The sequence below is a fragment of the Hirundo rustica genome, chromosome 18 (genome assembly GCF_015227805.2).
Source record: "Hirundo rustica isolate bHirRus1 chromosome 18, bHirRus1.pri.v3, whole genome shotgun sequence".
In the NCBI taxonomy this organism is placed as follows: domain Eukaryota; kingdom Metazoa; phylum Chordata; class Aves; order Passeriformes; family Hirundinidae; genus Hirundo; species Hirundo rustica.
The window spans coordinates 1,365,303-1,386,263 of NC_053467.1; the positions used below are offsets into that span (position 1 = coordinate 1,365,303).

At 50.5% G+C, this 20,961-nt stretch overlaps 1 protein-coding gene across 1 annotated transcript in view; it reads right to left on the reverse strand.

The window, feature by feature from the left end:
• The window catches only part of DNAH9 (dynein axonemal heavy chain 9), a 145,594-nt gene that overhangs the window by 100,168 nt on the left and 24,465 nt on the right, over nucleotides 1-20,961 (reverse strand). Inside the window, exons 16-29 of the mRNA XM_040081678.1 lie at nucleotides 20,799-20,924; nucleotides 20,002-20,241; nucleotides 18,941-19,101; nucleotides 18,215-18,371; nucleotides 17,342-17,446; nucleotides 15,004-15,161; nucleotides 14,543-14,681; nucleotides 12,596-12,883; nucleotides 11,691-11,901; nucleotides 9,331-9,458; nucleotides 6,274-6,382; nucleotides 5,489-5,636; nucleotides 3,916-4,090; nucleotides 994-1,167 (exon numbers count right to left, since the gene is read on the reverse strand). Coding sequence (XP_039937612.1) covers nucleotides 994-1,167; nucleotides 3,916-4,090; nucleotides 5,489-5,636; nucleotides 6,274-6,382; nucleotides 9,331-9,458; nucleotides 11,691-11,901; nucleotides 12,596-12,883; nucleotides 14,543-14,681; nucleotides 15,004-15,161; nucleotides 17,342-17,446; nucleotides 18,215-18,371; nucleotides 18,941-19,101; nucleotides 20,002-20,241; nucleotides 20,799-20,924 — 2,319 coding nt within the window. The remainder of the gene's footprint in view (nucleotides 1-993; nucleotides 1,168-3,915; nucleotides 4,091-5,488; nucleotides 5,637-6,273; nucleotides 6,383-9,330; nucleotides 9,459-11,690; nucleotides 11,902-12,595; nucleotides 12,884-14,542; nucleotides 14,682-15,003; nucleotides 15,162-17,341; nucleotides 17,447-18,214; nucleotides 18,372-18,940; nucleotides 19,102-20,001; nucleotides 20,242-20,798; nucleotides 20,925-20,961) is intronic.

The following is a 20,961-nucleotide window of genomic DNA, read 5'->3' on the forward strand; positions in this document are numbered from 1 at the left end:
GTACTTCTTTAAGCCTGCTATCTTAGCACAGTCCTGGTTTTCTGCTAGGCAAGAAGACCAAACATCCCAAAGGCCTCACAGCTGGAGGCTGGAAAGTTTTATGCTGTCTTGAGAAACCAAGGTTCTCTCCAGAACAAACTGGGATTAAATCTGTCTAGGGAGAATACTTTAAAATAAGGAGATTTATTCATGCCATTCATTGGAAATCTTTGTTAGGCTAATCTGCAAGGTCTATGACATTGTAGACGTGGTGTGTGCATTTCAACATATTCCACCTTGACAAATTGTTGCACCGTAAACATCCTTATAAAATACCAAGGTAAAAACCCTTTTATATCCCTTAACTGTTTCTGATTCTTAATTCTAGGACCAAGGAAAAGCATCGCCACCACCCCACAGCCACCTCCTGGGAGAGCCAGGAACGAGTCAGGTGAGCCCAGCTTCCAGGCTGCACCAGGGAAGGAAGGATCTGATGTGCCAGCCATTAAAATCCATCTTTCCAGGTGAATCCCTGGCAGCAGCACCTGGATCCCCCCAACAGAAATCACACCTCGCTGAAACAGTGAAGATGTTTACAAGTCATCTGCTCACTGTGGCACTTCTCAAAAAAACAGAGAATTGCAACTGGCAACCACAAGTCACTACCCCAGGAACTCTTTCCTTGGCCCAAACACAAACCCATCTCTATTTGCAGCCAAGGAGAATGACAACACGCCATGGTGTCTCCGAGGCTTTGTCCCTGCTCTGTCCCACCGCTTCTCTCTGCGCCCTGGGCACAGCAGCTCCCTGCTGCACATCACTCATGTTTGGAAGATGGATGGAGGCTGTGCTGTTACAGTCAAAGCACAGTAAAAAAAAGATGGGCAATTTAGTTGTATCCCATAAAGAATTCCTTCAGTGCCTGACCTTTCACCAGGTTTCATTGAAGCACCCACGTTCAGCCACTAAAACACAGGAACTCCTCCAGCCCAGAAGCCTGCCGGGGTCACCTACCTGCAGTGGCACCTCTGGATCAAATTCAAACTGGGGAATAAGTTTAGACCAAGGCTCAAACTTCTTTGTTTCCGGATCAACGTAGAAGTCGAAGACTGTGCCCTGAGAAGGAAACTTGATCGTCTTGAATTCTGACACCCACCACTTGCTGAACTCCACTCTGTAGTCCACAAGCTGCAGGACAAAAAGAGGAGAAAACAAGCAAATCTGGAGAAATTCATTAAATATGGAGAATGTTATTTATCCCAGTCCACCAGAGTGGGATCAGTCCTTAAAAATATATCCCACAGCACAACAATCTTATCCTTTTTCCTATTATTAAGTCTAATTTTTCATTTTCTTCATTTTTTCTCATCACTCCTATTTATTCCCCTAAATAATTCATCCTCGGTGTTGATCACTCCTAGTATGTCTGAGATTAGACAGATGGATCAATTTGAAAAAGAGAAATACGTGCCTATGACTAAACAGACACTTGATTGATTTTTGGTGCCTACTTCTTCCAACAGACAAGGACACCACATCCATCTCCATCCGTGGCCATGGATAGTCAGAGCATGCATACCAAATCTCTTCCTCATAAATCACAGCGCCCTGCAAACACTTTGTTGTTGTTTTCTGGCCTCTTTTCAAGCAGGAGCAGCAGGACTGGCGACTCCAGTTCAGCAAAGGATGCGAGAGGACTGCTGCCACAGAGCCCAGCAAGCTCCTGCTTTCCTGCTTTTCCCCCTTCTACCTCTCCATGCATGAAGATTTTCAAGCATCTGAACTTTTTTTTTTGGGGGGGGAAAGTGGGGTGGCAGTCTTTTTGCTTTAGACACTGAGTCAGGATCTGTAAAATGTGCTAAGTCCCCTTCCCTGCCTCAGGTCTCCTCTGTGAAACTGGGCCAGGCACTGTCTGAACCCTTCCCACGCAGAGCACCGGGACTGCAGCCCTCAGCCCTGGGGAGAAACAGGGAGGAAAGTGCTGCTAGAAAGACGTCTGGGAGAGAGCAGCTGCATCACTGAGCCAGTTTTAGCAGCACAGTTTGTTCCTGGGGCATCTCTATTAGGTCTCTTCTCCCCACAGCCACCCCACGGGCTTTTGGGACCAGGTGGGACCACACGGACTGCTCAGCCTCCCTCAGGAAACCTGGCTTGGAACTGAGTGTCCTCTGCAAAGCTCCCCCAGCCACCACACATCAAAAGACCAGAGGATTTGAAAAGCACATTATTAGCATCCGAGATTTTGCAGTCTCGTGCTACGCAGGGAGGCCGAATGACTGTAATCTCCTTTCTCCTGTTGTCACAACTCCTCAGGCCGGCAGCAGCAAAGCGATGTGCAGCGCTGCTAAAAGCTTTCTCACAGCGGTGCCTCGCCCTGCTCGCAGTGCTGGGAGGGGCTGAGCCCTTAAGTGAAGCAGTCCCAGCCCCAGCTCCATTGCCAGAATGGTGTCGAGCTCAAACTGCTTCCCTAACAAAAACCCCATATGGATTTCTGCTCATTTCAGAGCCTGGAAATGGCAAATCTATCATCGGCTTCTACAGAGGGGCCCCGCTCCCCACCAACCAACGCCGAGCAGCGCGAAGCCTTCCAGCCTGCTTCTCCTGACATTTTGGCAGCAAAAGGTCACCAGGAAGGGCACCTTCAGCAGGCAGCAATAAACAGTTTTCACACTGGATCATTTCTCATCAGGCTGCCCCTCGCTCGGACGCCGAGCGCTCACGCTCTCCTCCCTGACATTTACAGAGCGACGCCCAGAATCCTCCCAGCGGGACGCTGAGCCTGCTCCCGGCTCCTCCTGCCACACAGGCAGCTGTGCCAGGATTAACTGCCATGGCACGGGAATGCCAGGGTTAACTGCCGTGGCACAGGAATGCCAGGATTAACTGCCATGCCATGGGAATGTCAGGATTAACTGCCATGGCACAGGAATGTCAGGATTAACTGCCATGGCATGGGAATGCCAGGATTAACTGCCATGGCATGGGAATGCCAGGATTAACTGCCATGGCACAGGAATGCCAGGATTAACTGCTGTGCAGGATTAACTGCCGTGGCATGGGAATGCCAGGGTTAACTGCCGTGGCACGGGAATGCCAGGGTTAACTGCCGTGGCATGGGAATGCCAGGATTAACTGTCATGGCATGGGAATGCCAGGATTAACTGCCATGGCATGGGAATGCCAGGATTAACTGCCATGGCACAGGAATGTCAGGATTAACTGCCGTGGCATGGGAATGTCACGATTAACTGCCATGGCACGGGAATGCCAGGATTAACTGCCATGGCACAGGAATGCCAGGATTAACTGTCATGCCATGGGAATGCCAGGATTAACTGCCATGGCATGGGAATGCCAGGATTAACTGCCGTGGCACAGGAATGTCAGGATTAACTGCCATGGCACAGGAATGCCAGGATTAACTGTCATGGCACAGGAATGCCAGGATTAACTGCCGTGGCACGGAAATGCCATTTCCAAGTGCCACCAACTGCACTCCAGCCAGAGCAAGGGGCTGAGGCTCCTCTGCTGAGCTTGTGCTGCTGGGCAAGGGCCAGCTGCTCCCCAGGCTTGACTTAAACGAGACCCTGCACTGATAGAACCAAGGCTGGGGTTTTTCCAGCTGGCACACAGGGAATGGAGGGCTGAATCCTCCCCAAGGACCACGGAAGCTGGTCTCGCTCTCCACTGCCTCGAGGTGATGGCACCAAGGGAGCACCAAGGCTGAGCTTGGCCACTCTCCAGTGTTACCCCCTGGACAAAGAGGCCTTTCACAAAAGAGATTGATTAGCTCAGGTTTCCAGGTCAAACAGCATCACTGACACAGCTTTAGGTCTGGGAAAGTACAAAAAAAGTAGGAGAAAAAAACCCCAAAAACAAAAACAAAGGCAATAAAAGGTCTGTTGAAAGATGCTGATGTGGCACCTCCCTTCTTACCTGGTCCTGGAACATGGACCCACCAAAGGCCCAGACAGCAGCAAAGACAAAGTAGAGTTCATAAAGCTCCTTGGGACAGTCGGGAGGTGTGTTGTCCTCCGTCAGGAGGCATTCCAGCAGGTAACACAGCATCTGAACCATGCTCTGCTCAGGAATGGGAATAATCTTCTTAAACCTGAAGGATGGAAATGGAAAATATGATTGGAAAATATAACTGGGTGAAGCACCAGGGTTGCTCCCAGCCCAGGAAAGCAAGGCAGGAATGCTTTGCCAGAATATCAGCATTTTCCTTGTCAGCAGTGGGTGTCTCATTCCCTGGAAAAGCACAAGGAGAACACCCCACACCTCTGCCTGGCCCCGCTGGCACTGGCACACACACACGTAATAACAGTCATCAGAAGTTTCAGGCATTTAAAAACTTTGATCCTCTTGAAAGAAGTAAAATGGAGGAGTTGCTAAAGGCAATGATTTCCTAGGAGCGCCAGGAGTTCAAAAGCGGTCAAATAGAGGAGTAATAAAATAAAACCTTTCATCTTGCCATTTTACATTCGTTTAAGCTACACTTACAGAATCCCAAACTAATATTGTAGCAGCACTGAAGTCCTCCATAAAGTAATTAGAGCTATTTGAAAGGTTGGTTCTACAATTTCTGAATTAAGCAAGCTACCAAAATACTCAGCTCGGGGCTGGTGCAGCTAATCCTGGGGATTTCATGGTCTGACAACTGCTCAGCAGAGAGAGCTGGAGATGCTCGATGGGCTTTGCTGCCAACAGCTTTAAAGTTTGGGCACCCAGACAGCAGCTCCCCAGCAAAATTCCCAGCTCCCCGTCCCAAGGAGCAAGATTTGCACTCAAACAGTTCCTCCTGACACCTCCTTGTTGGGGCTGATGGTGCCCAGGTTTGGTTGTTCACTGACCTTTTTTTTTTTTTTTCCCCAATGAAACTGTAGATATGGGGAGCAAGCAGAGGATGGAGAATCACACAATCATAGACTAGTTTGGGTTGGAAGGGAACTTTTAAAAGTCATCTGTTCCAAACCCCTGCCATGGATGTGCTCAAATGCTTCAGGAAAGAAATCCAAGAGAGGACTGGCTCTGGAGCAATCCGACCCTCTCACACAAACACCAGCTTCCTCCTCATCCCCAAGGGGCAGGAAGAGATGTGGGGAGAGGATAAAAGAGGATCTGCTCTGCCTCTGCCACACCTTCTTTCAGCAGTGGTCTGAAATCCACTCTACTGACCCAAAACTTCTGCAATGAACTCAGGTCTGGCCTGACACATCAGGAGACTGGAAAGGTTTTCCCTTTAGGACCTCCTGGATTTAATTTCCAAGAGACACACAACTGATACAAGCACAGGAACCACCAAATCAATATCCAAGGAGAACCAGACCAGACCAACCAAGGATGGGCAGGAGTGTCACCCCAAAGTTTCCTGGAGCTGAAGCCAGTGACACTCAGGGCTCCTGGGGACAAGGAGGACACTGGCCAGCCCTGGAGCACAGCTGGTCTGGAAAGTGGTGAGTGCCCACCTGCCCTCGCCGGGGGAGACACAAGCACCCTGCAGTGGTACCTGGTCCTGAGGGTGTCCAGGCAAGCGGGCAGGTACTTGTCAAACAGAATGGTCAGGTTGGCCCTCTCAGACTGCACCTCCCGCCGGTCAATCCAGCTGCTCACAGCGGGACTCCAGCCCAGATCCGAGGGGTTGATGTACAGGATCCCTTGAGGTGCAGGAGAAGGGAGAAGAGTAAGGACACAGCAGAGGCTCTCCTTTTCCACACCAGAAACTTTCAGCTATTCTCAAACAACTGAGACCCTGCCAAATACACCCAGTCCCTCATTACCCCCTCCTCCTGCCCCACTGCAGAGGAGAAACATAAACAGTGAAGAGATGTAACTCAGGAAAACAGGACGCCTCTCATGACCCTGCCCCAAATTCAGAACACGGTGTTGCCTGAACCGTGTTATTGCTCTGGGCCCCAGACACCAGGGGACACCTTCATTCCCCGTTCCCATGCACTGCTCCAAAAGATCAGGAGCTCTCTGGGACAGACACTGTTCTCTCCTCATCAGGCCCACACAGAGCTGTGCAGAGGTGTTCTCTCAGCAGTGCTGCAGCCACAACCCCACAACAGCAGTAGGAACACCCCAAGTACACCCCAAAGATGACGACAGACCCCGTGTGGGGCCGGGCTCAGGATCCTCAGCGTGTCCCTGAGCTTCAGGAACACACCCTGCCCACCACGGGCGGCTGTGCTCCCAGCCTGGCAGCTTCCCAAGGCACCAGGCTGGCCAACAAAAGGCTGGTAACAGCCCCAGCTGCCACCCGGTGCCAGGTGCGGCTCAGGCAGGGCTCACCTGCCCGCGACACGGTGGCCGGCGTGGCCGTGCGCAGGTGGCTGATCTCAAACAGCAGCCTCATCGTGGGGTTCAGAGGGATCCTCTCGTTGCTGGCCAGGGTCAGCACCTGCACGTGCAGACAGACAGACAGACAGACAGCCTAAAGCTCTGCCAGGAACAGGAATGAAGAGCGTTTAGCACCTGGCACTGCTGAGCTTGGCTGTGGGAAGTGCAGGCCCAGAAGATTCTCAAAACCTCGTGCGTGTAGGCTCAAATACAGCAGATAACACAGGGTTTGACCTGAGACCTTGGAAAAGGCTTTCAGCTTCAGAGACCATGAGCAAGGATGTGGATTTGTAGCTTAGATAGAAACACATTAAGCTAAGCAGTGGAAAGTTCTAGAGTTTAAAGTTTAAGATCTAGAAGTTGTTATTAAGGTAATAAGAAGTTTTAAGGTGTAGTTCTGTAGGATTGTGTGTCACTAGATGATTGGATACAACTGTCTGCATTGTGGCAGGATGTGTGACACAGTTCAATTAGCCATTGGTGTGAAAGATAAAACAATATGTGTGGCAGCAGTTTATTGGCTAATTAACCTTTAAAAGACCTTGGAACCCGTGATCTTGTGACCGCTGGCCACAAACTCCCGGTGTATGCAGTGAAGAGGCTCCCACCCTCCTTGAGACTGAGGCAATAAATCACGTTTTAAGACATCTCCCAGTGGTCCCATCTCTCTTGAAATCGCGACAAAGTGGCGCCCTGCTCTCGCCACACCTCGGGACGCCCCAAAGAACTGAGACAAAGGCAGCTAGAGGAAGCTGAATAGTGGGAGATCTCGGAGGAAAGATGAACGGGATCTCCACAAGCTGGCGGACGGAACCAGTGTGGGAACTGAAAAAGCAGAGGACTTTCGCAGCGCTGCAGTAAGTTTACGTAGGGGCAATAAGTTTACGTGTGTGGCACAGCCACCCATACACCAAAATGGCGGCTCCCTGCAAAGACCTTCTGTACAACAAAATGGCGGCTCCCTCCACGGAGCACGCACAGTGCCGCCGACGCCATTTTGTGATCACAGAGACTCGCGGCCTCCAACTACAGCGCTGTCTTTGGCCGCTTCTATTATTGCAAGGAAGGGGGAAGAGGAGAACTCGCATTCATCATGCTAACAAAGTTAACGAAAAACCCTTACTCTAATATAAAAGCAAGAACTAATAAAGTCGCCACAAAAATCAAAACACTATTTTGAGACCTACTGCGTACAGACCATGAGAGTGTAAAGCCAATGTTATTGTGGCCTAGAAGATGCGTGTTCATGCATTTCTAGTCTCCTTGACATAATTCCAGCCTCTATCCAACATCAACAGATCTAAACAGGGGAAGGAAAAATTAATTTGGTGAATGCTGTGATTTAATAACCTCGCTTCACTCAGTTTGCCTTAGGGTTGCTATGGCAACGCTGTCTGCCACTTTCTTTAAGCTTGCAACCTGATACTACTCATCATCTGCCACCTAATACGTAGCAACACATCCAATGCATTCACCCTAGGTGGATCGCAGCACCTGTTCCATAAAACGATCCAACATACCAGGACATAAATTATTGAAGTGCTGAGTTCCAAGGGCTACTGGAAAATTAAGAGTACAATCCACAAATCTCGTAAAAGCTTTGCTTCACATAAGGTACATATAGTGACACATAAACTTAAGGGTTGGAACGTATTTCACGCTCATGTGCAGTAACAGAAGCAGCCAAAGGTGGCGCTGTAGTTGGAGGCCGCTCATCCTGCCCTGTTCAAAGGCCTCAGGCACCTGCGCCCCTTCCGCTGCTGCTTGAGGAGCGCGCTCGATGCTGCCAACGCCATTTTGTGACCACCGAGACTCGCGGCCGCCAACTGCAGCGCCATCTTTGGCCACGTCTATTATTGCAAGGAAGGGAGGAGAGGAGAACGGACAGGAAACTTACAAATTAATAACAAGATGTCTTGGTTTGGAAAGACAGGTTCCTACCAGGGAAAGCCAGAGCTTCCCTTGGAATGGAGAATGTGAACCTACTCCCTCTGAATTATTATAATTTTGAAGTTAAGGGGCTTTCAGGAAAAGATATGGGAATAGGAATAACACTTCTTTACTAGGAATATTAGGGAAAAAAAATATAGTATTACAAAAAAAAGCAAGCAAGCAAACAAAAGAAAACCCTGCCAGAGTCAGAACATGACCTGACACCCTGTTGGTCAGGGTGTTGGTAGCAGTCCAATCAAGCAGACCCAAGCAGAAAAGATCCAAGAGCAGCAGGAGAAGGCTTCTGCCCACCTGCAGAAGAAAGCAGCAGCTGCCAAGAAACAGCTCTGCAGGGAGATGGAAAACGAAAACCACAGTGCGATGACACAAATAACAGCAATCCAACAACCCAGAAACTTTTCAAGAAACATAGAAGGAAATGGAAGAAGCTGAATATATTGTACAGACATCCACAAAATGCTGCAAAGTTGAATAGCAGTTTGACAAACCTTAAGTTGTTGTCTTTTTTTCTTTAGTAAATCTGCAGTTACTATGAGTTATTCTCAAGGTTAAATTACATAAAATCATAATAAACTTGTCACACCTATATAATCTTTACAGTAAATCCATGTTGCTGCTATATTATGTTATATACCAAATTTTCAGTTACCTTTTTTGTAATAATGGAGTCAGAAAACGTTTTATTTTCATTTGATACAAATTAAGTGTTGATAGAGTTAAGCACAGTTAAGCTTCACCATGCTTAGGTCTGAGTAATGTTAAGTTATGTTTTATTACTTTGGTATCCTGTTGAAGCTAAGTTGTATTAAGCACCTAAAGTTATGATCAGGACATTTGCGATTACTCACAAGCACGACTCTCCAGAAAAGGGAAATTCCAGCGAAAAGCAGCTCTAAGTTATTTCCCTCATGCACCATTGCCTTTATGCAATATTGTTTGGTGCGCCTGAAGAAACACAGCTGCGTTATTCCAGGAGATGTCATTACAATCTGCATTTCCCCCAGGCTGAATCACACTTGACAAGGAATACCTGTTTCTTTACCTTACATCCATTACCTTATTATCATCCATCACAGTGTTAAGAGATTCAATCCACATCGGATCAATATCTCCATCTAGTACCATCCACTTGGGACCATCATGTGAGATGTTGGCCAGCTCTCGCATGATTGATGAAAACAGTCCTGGGAGGGTGACATAAATATGTTAATGAACACTGAAGTTGTCACCTGCTCTAACAGATTTTTCCAGCAACTTCCTAAAAATTATGCTTTCCCCTTAAACATTCATAACTCTTCGCATCTGGACATAAATAATACTATATGATAATATCTGCTTTGAAGAAAAAAAAAAATATTATCAGAGTTATTATTACTGAGAATGACTGTGAGCCTACATGAGCTTCATTCCCACTGAAAATCATAAGGCATAGGAAAAATGAAGGGCAGATACTCAGAGGGAAAAACAACAGCAACAACAACAAAACCCACAAAAATGTAAACCACACAATGCAGAGAAAACCATCTGAATATGCCTTGGAAATTCTTCTATTTGCTTGTTCGTTTGTTCATTTTTTTTTTCCTGTGGCTTGAAGTATACCAGGAAAATCAAGATGCTTTAAACACTGGGTCATGGCTTTGGTGAGACTGAAGGAAGAACAAGCCCAGACTGACATTGAGTGACAGAACAAAATGTCAGTGAAATCAAGGAGACAGAATATACAGAGTCTCAAGGGGAGTAAATAATGAATGCTAAGAAGAGCGAGAAGCTGGGAACAGAGCAGAAGTACTGCAGGGCAAATGAGAGCTCCACAAAACCATCACTCTCCTCCACATGAGGAAATACCTAGGGAAAGGCTGGTCTGCACGAAGGAACATCAGGCAAACATTAAAAGCAGCCTCTCTTCTGGTGAACTGTGACAGGAGTGCTTTTTTGTTTCTCCAGGACCAGCTACTCCCCCGTGATCCAGGTCAGGAACCGCCGGTGGCATTGCATGACCCAAACAAAGCTTGTGCACAGAAAACAAAAAACTGCTCAGCTGGCACAGCTACGAGATGGGGTCAGAGATAACACCTCCCTGGCTCTGCCTGGACTGCACTCCTCGTGCTGGACACAGCTTGGCAACCACTCCAGCACTGCCAGGGCCAGCAGCAGCTCCTGCCTGAGAGCATCACACACAATGGCAGCAGCTGCAGGGAGTGCCCCTCTCCCAGCCTCAGGCTCCCACACCACACAGGGGGATTGGGATTTGAGAGAAGACGTCGGTTCTGCAAAATAACACTTCTAGGATTCCCTTGTGGACTTTTTCTACCTAATATGTACAAACTTTCCAGCTGCTGGCAGTGCAGTGAGTGACAGGATGAACTCGGGAAGAGGAGGAGCTGATCCGTAAGGGGACACGTCCTCTCTCGTCACACTGTGCTGAAAATGGCCTGGCTGCTCTTTGGCATGAAGAAACAACATCTTCAGGAATGGCTAATGCAGAAAATGGCCTTGGGCCATCAGAGAAGTGTCCTGTAAGTTTTCTTGAAAGATGGAGGAGGATTGAGAACAGTGGACAGCCACCTGCCAATGTCTCCCCTGCTGTCCAGTGCCACCCACAGTCCCTGATCCACAATCCCCAGCGTGCAGCTCTCTCTGCAGGGTGCTGGCTGCATCCCACACTTCCCTCTGTCACTTTGATTTAGAGTCTTCAACCACAATTAAAAAGAAATTAACCCTGGCACTGGAGCAGAGCAGGGGGCGGGAGGGGTGGTGGCAGGGGCAGGGGAGGTGGTGGCAGCTCCTCTCCTGGAGACCTCTGGCCGAGGGTGATTTATGGAGCCGTCCTCCCTCACCTCCCCCTCAGCTCCCAGAACAGGCACACAGGGAATCAGAGCTGCCTTTCTGGATTAGTCACAACCCAACCTTTTCACTCTGCATCTCTGTAATCTTTCAGCAGGTTTTAAATGCTCATCTCATCCTCCTCAGGAGCAATCAGGATCAACAGCCTGGCAAACACCGTGTGCTACAGATCAGGCAGGGATATTTAGTGGAAAAACACCTCTCGGAGGCTGCCAGGAGAGTCCAGCCACAGAAACCTGGCAATGGCACTTTTTGGGAGCCCCAGTGCACAGCACAGGGCAAAAGGGAATTCTCTTCCATCAGCATCTCAGCCCCAAAAAACAACCTGCCCCAGTTAGGAACTGGGAAGTGTCGGTGTTAATGGACATGATAATTACCCTTATGGCAAAAGGATAAATTCCCAAAAAGCTGTGCCACCCTACGCGTGCTTCCAACAGCAAACCCTCACACGGCTGGGAGCAGCACCCAGGCTGTGAGACCTGCACAGAGACTCATCACCCTGCTGCCACTCAGGAGCTTCATGAAAAATATCCTCTTTTATCTCCCAAGTTCAGCCATGAAAAGACATTTACCATCTTTCCACTCTCTCGTTGCTGGGTTGATGATGCCGAAAAGCTCATCGTTGGTGACTGCCTTGGGGTTGAGGTCTGTCCAGACAGGACGGCGCTTCATCCTCTGGTAGGTCTTGTGCAGGGACCTCAGCACCTGGGACTTGCCTGTGCCTGCAGCTCCCACCACGAACACGGAGTGCCGGACACTCAGCAGCTCCTCCAGCTGCACCACCTGGGGAAACACCCCCAGAGCTCACACAGAGACGCCAAAATGAAGCTCAATCGTACAAAATCTGCTCTAGGGGAAAAGAGTCCCTGCCCACGGCAGGGGGGTTGGAATGAGGGGTCCTTTAAGGTCCCTTCCAACCCAAACCAGTCTGCGACATCAGCTCTCTCTGGGCTTCTTGTATAGAAATTTGTGACCCAGACTCACAAAGGGATTTGGCCCTGAGTTTGGTCTGACCACTCTGACCGTGATGGGTGAAACCCTGAGCAGGCAGACAAACCTCCAGCACCAGTGACATGTGACAGCCACCAGCCAAGGAGGCTCTGCACTCCCGGGGCTGCATGCGCACGAGCCCACAGGAGTCAGTCCCTGTAAATCCAGGGAAGAGGCAGAGCTGGATTTGGAAGCAGTCAGGACTGTTCCCAATCAAGGTCTGTCTGCAAGAGGAATATTGTGGCTGCCCCATCCCTGGAAGCGTCCAAGACGAGGTGGACAGGGCGTGGGAACAACCTGGGATAGTGGAAAGTGTCCCTGCCCAGGGCAGAGGGTGGAACGAGCTGAGCTTTAAGGTCCCTTCCAACCCAAACCATCCTACAACTCTGTGATTGTGCAGAGCCCTCTCTGAAGAAGCAAAGATGGCCAGGAAAACCCATCTGAGCCGCTGACGGTGCAGGAAGAGCAGAACATCCCTTGGTCTTACTTTGAGCACAAAGTTGTCCTCAGGCTGCAGCCGCAGCTCCAGCACGGCCTCCTTCACCACGGCCTCGAAATCCAGGTGGCGCTTCCGAGGCACATCCAGCGCGGGGAACAGGTCCCCAATGAGCCCCATGAACACCGGCATGTCGTCTGTCACCATCTTGGGGACGTTGAAGTCGCGCAGGGAGCGCATCAGGACCTGCTCCTCGGGCCGCTCGGGGTCTGCGCGTTTCAGGGAGCCGGCCACCACCAGCACTGACTTGATGGCCCGCAGACCCCAGTCATAGTGATCCTGCACGAGGGGGAAGGAAGAAGCAGGCGCGAGTTTGTGGCCAGACAGGGGTTAAGAACCAGCGGTCCCAGCTGCCAGAGCAGTCAGCAATGGAAATGCGGCCAAATTCATTATTTGTGCTGTGGTCAGAGACCTCCACCAGCCTGGTCTCCATTTCAGAAGGTGAGCTTCCCACCAGGGAGAGTGCCAACATGTCAAATAATTCAGCTGCTCATGCCATCACACGGGCTCAGAGCTGGCACTAAGTCAGCAGTAGGACTTGCGCTCTGGAGACCCAAGCAATTTTTTCCCCTGAAGCTTAAACCCTTGGCCTTTGTGCAGGTTAAGCAAGGCCTGGAGAGCCCTGGATCTGCAGGAGCTGCTGAGGTGGAAGGCTTGTTAGTCCATTCTGAGGCCTCAGACACCCAAATCTCTCCATCACCAGGTTACCAGGGGCATTTGGTCCTGGGGACAGTGCACCAAGCAGGGGCAGGGACGACACTGCTGGAAAGGAATCCTAAAGAGGTATGAGAGGAACTTCCAAGCCAACAGGCAAGACCTATTTCTGCTCCATTAAGACCCTGCAGAGCACAGCCCAACAGCTTGACTGCTTCGTGTGGGAGGCCACAGCTCCCACAGGGCCTCCAGCTGCACAGCACAAAGCCCCTGTGACAAGGCAGAAACCCTCCCAGGCTCATGCTGGCACAGCCAAGATCAGGTTTTCCATCTGGAGTCCTGATTCAACTCACCCCAGCTTTGATCTAGGCAGATGATGGCAAGTTAAAATCTGATTAACCAGAGTTTTGCACTGGAGGTGACCTTACGTGGTCAACACTCAACATGCAAGAGAAGTGTTTAGTTGGGCTAAGAGAGGGACAGCCATCCTGAACCCCTTGGAGGCAGGAGAGTCAACAGGAACCAAGAGTCTGGAAAGCAAAGGGTCACTGAACGCTGCCCCAATCACGATGGCATTTGAGGCTTTTGAAAAATCTCTCTCACTAATGCAGTTGGTCAAGTGCTGCTGTCCCTGCAGATCCTCCAGGAGAGCAGCTTGAAAATGTCACTGCTCTGGTGATCCCAAACCCTCCCCTCTCTCAGCAGCTGCCACAAAGGCAGTCAGGAACCAAAAGCTGTGAAGGTGCATGGCAGTGTCACATCCCTGATTTTGGGGGATCCAGAGCAGAGTGTCACATCCCTGATTTTGGGGGATCCAGAGCAGTGTCACATCCCTGATTTTGGGGGATCCAGAGCAGTGTCACATCCCTGATTTTGGGGGGATCCAGAGCAGAGTGTCACATCCCTGATTTGGGGGATTTAGAACAGTGTCACATCCCTGATTTGGGGGATCCAGAGCAGTGTCACATCCCTGATTTTGGGGGGATCCAGAGCAGTGTCACATCCCTGATTTTGGGGGATCTAGAGCTGTGTCACAGCCCTGATTTTGGGGGGATCCAGAGCTGTGTCACAGCCCTGATTTTGGGGGGATCCAGAGCAGTGTCACATCCCTGATTCTGGGGATCCAGAGCAGAGTGTCACATCCCTGATTCTGGGGATCCAGAGCAGAGTGTCACATCCCTGATTCTGGGGATCCAGAGCAGAGTGTCACATCCCTGATTCTGGGGATCCAGAGCAGTGTCACATCCCTGATTCTGGGGATCCAGAGCACAGCAGAGGGCTCACCTGCTTGGACAGGAGCTCCTTGCAGAGTTGGTAGAGCGTGATGAACTTCCTGGCCAAGGCTCGGGCCTCGAGGAATCCCTCAGCCACCAACATAATCTCACAGATCAGCTCAAAGTCTGGCACAACCATTGCACAGGGCCTAGGGAGACAGGCAGGGAAGGACTGCAGAGCAAGTGTTGACTACAGAGCTCGAGGGCAGTGGGTTTGTAGTTTTATCTTCCAGGTCCTCTCCAGTGAGCCACTGGAGACTCTCCCAGTCTGCCCACACTGCCCTTCCCATGGCACAGGACATGTCCTTGTCCTCCCTGTGCATTCCCCGATCCAGGCTTGGTGCATGAGGCTGAAACCACCTGTGAATCCCCAATGCAAGTCAATTTCCCAAGAAAATGAAGCCTGGATGATCCAAAAGACAATTTGTGCCAGTTTTATTACACAGGTCACAAAACCTGGCCTCGACTCACCTGAAGAGAGCTTTTAAATTCTCGGGTAGCTCGGTTCGTCCTGCATAACCGGGGTTCATGGTGATGAAAATCCCCACTGAGGGGACTAAGTTAATGTCTTCTCCAAGAAAATTGAAGGATTCCTTCTTCTCCCGGATTGCATCCTGCACACTCTTCACCTAGGAAGCAAGGCAGTGCTTAGTGCTGGTGTTCAGGTATGAAAACCCCCAGACAGCCCGTGCTGCCCTCCCTACACCTGGCCCATGATGACTGGGGCTTATCACTGCTCTGGTTTGGGTTTTCACCGACTATATAAAGCTTTTTACAATGTTTGGGGTAAATCTCTGTGTCTCCCATCACAATCCAACTCTGACAAAGCAGCAAAGAGCTGAAGACACTGGACAGTCAAACTGAAAAGAATTTGCTTCAGAAATCACTTGGTTGGTCTTTCCTACTTGCCTGATTGCAGCTTTGTTCTTCTTGTGCCTCGCTTTCCAAGGAGGGTGAGTCCAATACAGTCAGACCCCCTCACTGCCCACCTTCCATTGGATGGAGTGAGTCCAATAGAGCCAGAACACCTCACTGCCCACCTTCCATTGGATGGAGTGAGTCCAATACAGCCAGACCCCCTCACTGCCCACCTTCCATTGGATGGAGTGAGTCCAGTAGAGCCAGAACACCTCACTGCCCACCTTCCACTGCTGTGGAGTGAGTCCAGTAGAGCCAGAACACCTCACTGCCCACCTTCCACTGCTGTGGAGTGAGTCCAGTAGAGCCAGAGCACCTTATTCCCCACATTCCACTGCCATGGAGTGAGTCCAATAGAACCAATAGTCTCCCTCACTGTTCACCTTCCATTGGATGGACTGAGTCCAATACAGCCAGACTACTTTATTCCTCACATTCCACTCCCATGGAGTGAGCCACAGAATCACCAGGTTGGAAGAAACTTTTAAGATTGGGTCCAACCCAGCCCTAACACCTCAGCTAAACCCTGGCACCCAGCGCCACATCCAGGCTTTGTCACATCCAGGGATGGTGACTCCACCACCTCCCTGGGCAGACCATTCCAGTACTTTTATCACTCTTTCCATTTAAAAAAAAAAAAAAAAAAACAACACCACATTTTCCTAAACAGAAAACACAGCCCACTTTTCATCCTGGAGTCTGTTACAGCCAGACTCTTGGTTCCCCACCTCCCCAGGGGAGCAGCTCCTTGCAGCCAGCTCACCCCCGCCTCCTGGAGGGATGATGAATCTCTCTGCTCGCTGCCCTAAGCTCACCCCTGTTTGCCACCTTAAAGCAAAGCAATTAAGGGAGTTTCTCTGTGTAAGGACCCACCATCGACAGGAGCCGCACGACTAAAGCAGCCAATTAAGCATCGCCATGGTTACCCTGTAACAGCAGCGATGATGGAGTGACAGCGCTGCCTCCATCAGACACCACGCTCCAGCCAGGAGCCGGGAATCATTAGCAGCTGAGTCATAGCTGGGCTCCTTTTGTTCAGCTCCCCCCTTTTATTTTAAGATCCTCAAAGGCGTTTTTTCGATGACAGCTTTAAACTAGAACCTGATGGAAGGGCAACGGACAGGGAAAACACAAACACCTGGGATTTCTTTGGGACATCACATGAGGTATGGCGATGAGAGAAAAGAGAGATGAGAGTGAGGAGTTCGTGGAGGGGCTCAGAACAATTCCTTTAACCAAAACTTTTACAGAAGTGTAGAAATTTCTCGGCTCTAGACTTTGATGTCTGCAATGCCAAGCCCCAAAGTGCGTCTAGGAAAAATTCAGCACTTCACTCAAACACTGGGATCCCAAAACCTGCCCTCGCAGCTGACACTTGACCAGAAGAACTTCGATATTTTGGCAACTCCATTTTCAGCACTGAAATCCCCCAAGACTTCAAACCCTTCTGTTCTGATCCTGTGGGAGGGAAGGAAAAAGGGAAAAGGGGGAAAAATGAGGAGAGAGAGGGAAAAAAAAAAAGGGGGAAAAAAAAAAGGGGAAAAAAAAGGGGACAAAAAAAAAAAAGGGGGAAGGGGGGAGGGAAAAAAAAGGGGGGAAAAAAAAAGGGTGGAAAGGGAACAAAAAAAGGGGAAAGGAAAAAAAAAAAAAAAAAGGGGAAAAAAAAAGGGGAAAAAAAAAGGGGAAAAAAAAAGGGGGAAAAAAAAGGGGGAAAAAAAAGGGGAAAAAAAAAGGGGAAAAAAAGGGGGAAAAAAAGGGGGAAAAAAAAGGGGAAAAAAAAAGGGAAAAAAAAAGGGGAAAAAAAAAGGGGAAAAAAAAGGGGGGGAAAAAAGGGGGGGAAAAAAGGGGAAAAAGGGAGCTTGTATTTATCCACAAGCTTTTCTCCACTTACCTGTACAGCAACCACAGAAAGGACCTCAACTGAGATCCTGTTAAATTCATCAAAACAGCCCCAGGCTCCTGTCTGGGAAAGGCCTTTGTAAATATTCCCACAAGACTGAAAAGAAAAAAAAAAAAAAAAATAAAATTACAAGAGTGAAATCACAAACGGAATCAACTCCAGCAAAAAAAAATGGATTTGATTTCCCTGCCTGTTTATTTATAGCAATTGACGGTCTATTGTGGGTATTTAGAAAAGTGCACGGGAGCAGCAGGCACAACTCAATTATAATATTTATAGCTCTGCACAGTTTGCCACTCGATTTGCTAATTGCACTCTCTCGACATCTCTGCACTCTGGTTCCACCCAAAGGTCACCTGGGCTGAGTTACCGATGGCTCCACGTCCATGAGAGACCTCAGCTGGATAAAACACGATCCAAGGCCACCAAACCCACGGCCCCGTGGAGAGCACGGGGACCAGCCCCACCACCCAGCGCTGGCCTTATCCCAGCAGAGCACCCTGAGAAAGCAGCAGAGGTCTCTCCCCATGCCTGGGACAGGTATCCTGTGAGTCTGGAGAGAGGGAATGAATCAGCACAGCCTTGGTCTCGACTGAACATGCCAGAATCTGTGAAGAATTCCACGTGGGACCTAACTCCAGAGGGGAAGGGAAAGGTGGAGCAGGGCAGAGAGCACAGTTCAGGTCTCTTCCTCCTCAAGAACCTTGTGCAAGCCTTAGAGACGAAAAGGAGGAGAACGAGCTGTCCAGCAGGGAGGGAGGCAGCAGGGATATGAGGAGAGGGGATGGATCAGAGCAAGCCCAGCCGGCCAACTCCCATCCTGCAGGCTCCAGCGGGCCCTGAGCACTTTGGGGAGAGCAGTACCTTGTAGTCCATCTGCTCAGAACAGTTGAACACGTACACCATGATGCCCAGGGCACGGCCCAGGTCCTTGGTGGTCTCTGTCTTGCCAGTGCCAGCAGGGCCAGCGGGGGCCCCACTCATGGTCAGGTGCAGGGACTGGGTCAGGGTGATGTAACACCTGGGGAGGGAAGGGGGAAATAAAAATAAGAAGGGGGAGAAAGAAAGAAGGAGGGAAAAAAGAAGAAGGGGGGAAAAAGAAGAAGGGGGGAAAAAGAAGAAGTGGGGGAAAAAAAGAAGGGGGAAAAAAAAGAAGGGGGAAAAAAAAGAAGGGGGAAAAAAAAGAAGGGAAAAAAAAAGAAGGGGGGAAAAAAAAGAAGGGGGGAAAAAAAAGAAGGGGGGAAAAAAAAGAAGGGAAAAAAAAAGAAGGGGGGAAAAAAAGAAGGGGGAAAAAAAGAAGGGGGAAAAAAAGAAGGGGGAAAAAAAAGAAGGGGGAAAAAAAAGAAGGGGTGAAAAAAGAAGAAGGGGGGAAAAAAGAAGAAGGGGGGAAAAAAGAAGAAGGGGGGAAAAAAGGGAGAAGAAGTGTGAAAACCCATGACCCATGGTCCTTTTTGGCCTCAGCCCCTGGGGGGTTTCATCTGCCCAAAATGTACCTGAAGGCCCTTCAATAAATACAACTGGCTTTTTCTTCCCTTAATTCTGCCTGGCTTCTGTTTTCAGGCAGCCCAGAAAGCACCAGCCAGGTCTCACCTGTCGGTCAGGGGGGTGATGACGAGCCGAGGGGTGTTGCCCAGGTACTCGTAGGAGTAGAGGAAGCGGGCGTCGCAGATGTCGGCCCAGCAGTGCCGCTCCTCGTCCGACCAGCGGTGCCGCAGCTGCGACAGCCACAGGAACGCCTGGGCACTGTCCACCTGCAAAGTGCCGCCAGCAGCGCGTCACGGCAGGGCCGGGTGACAGGCTGGCCTGGGCTGGAAGGCAGGATGGACCCAGCAGTGTGTATTCTACCACCAGCTGTTAAAACAGCTGGGGCAGGGTTCTTTATCCCTTCCAGGACCCATCCCTCATAACTTCATAACTCCAGGGGGTATCTGCTGTTCCTGGGCCATCCAGGCTCACTGCAGGGCTGAGACAATTCCATCATCCCTTGGGAGATGCTCCACCCAGGGGAGGAGCCAAGCCAGGTATTCCCACCTGGATAAAACCTGGGACTGGGAACAGCAGCACAGCCTGTGTGCACTGGATTGGCAGAGGAACACCGGCCCCATCCCACCACCACTGGAGCTTCAGAGGAAAACTGCACCCTGCGACAGGATCACTGATAACAGAACCACATCTGTCACTGCAGGAGGAGCTGATTGGACTGCTCCCAACACCCTGGCCAACAGGGTTTCAGGTTGTATTCTGACTCTTGTCAGGGTTGTTTTGGTTTGGTTTTCTCGTACCCCTGCATTTTTAGTTTAATTTCCCTAGCAAAGAACTGTTATTCTCACATCTTTGCCCGAGAGCCCATTAATTTCAAAATTATAATAATTCAGAGGGAGGGGGTTTACATTTTCCATTTCAAGGGAGGCTCCTGCCTTCCCAAACCGAGACACAGGCACACCCAGCTCGGGGGCCCAAGGGGGACTGCGAGGGAGTCGTCACCATCTCCGGGCTGGGCACTGCGGTGGGGTGAGGTGAGGAGTGGCACCGCCCCAGCACCCAGAGAGTAAAACCAAATCCGCCAGATTCCCTGTGGGCCCACACCAGAGCAAGAAAGCTTGGGAGAAGAAAAGCCCAAATGCTTTTCCTGACGGCCCTGCAACACCGACCTTCTGCGCTATCATCTTCGCCACCACGTCCCGCGCGTGCACGTCGATGGTGCAGATGGTCATGATCTTCTGCCTGTCGCCCTTGGAGAGCTGCCCCAGCAGCATGGTCACCAGCGTGTTCAGCTGGGCCACCTGCTTCTTGTGGTACTCCTTCATGGCCTTCTCGTAGCCTTCCTTCATCCTGGAGAAGGCCATGCCCACCTCAGCTGTCCACCAGATCTGGGTGCAGCAAAGAGCCACCTGGGGAGACAGACTGGCTCAACAGCAGGGCACCACCAGGGCTTCCCTGCGTCTGAGAGCGCCTGATCCGTGGGGAGAGCCAGGATGAAGCACCCCTGACATGAAATTAAGTTATGTTACACATTATCAGAGCAGGCAGGAGAGCAGGGATCCATTTTACATCCGCTGAAATCTCATCCCGGGCACATCCAGTGGCTGCTCATCAGTAAATGAGCTCCTTTCTCAGGTCTGAACGCTTGGGAGGCTGAGCTGGAGACCACGAGGCTGCCAGAGGGGAATCCAAGGGGCTCCTTCCTCTCATCAGGCCCCATCAATTTCCTCTCTCACCTCACTGGGGGCAGGGGCTTCCTGTGACCCCTGGGGTGCAGCAGCCACTGGCCAAGTCCCCGAGCTGCATCCTGCCTGGAGCTCTGGTCAGAGCACGGAGCCCAGCCTGGGAATCCATCAAGAGATGGCCAGGAGAAAGGAGAACTCACCCTCCCTGTCCCCTGGACAGCACACCCAGAAACATTCCCATCCAGAGGCAGAGGAGGGAAGGGCAGGAGCAGGGACAGTACCTGGGCAGGGTGGTCAAAGAGCCACTGGTCCCTCGGCTTGTCCTCGTACGCCGCCACGGCCGCGCCCATCTCATCCCTCACCGTGGCCCTCATGGTGTCCAGCAGCCCACTGAGCCACACCTCCACCTGCAGAAGGGGTTAAATCAGGAAATCTCCCGCTCCT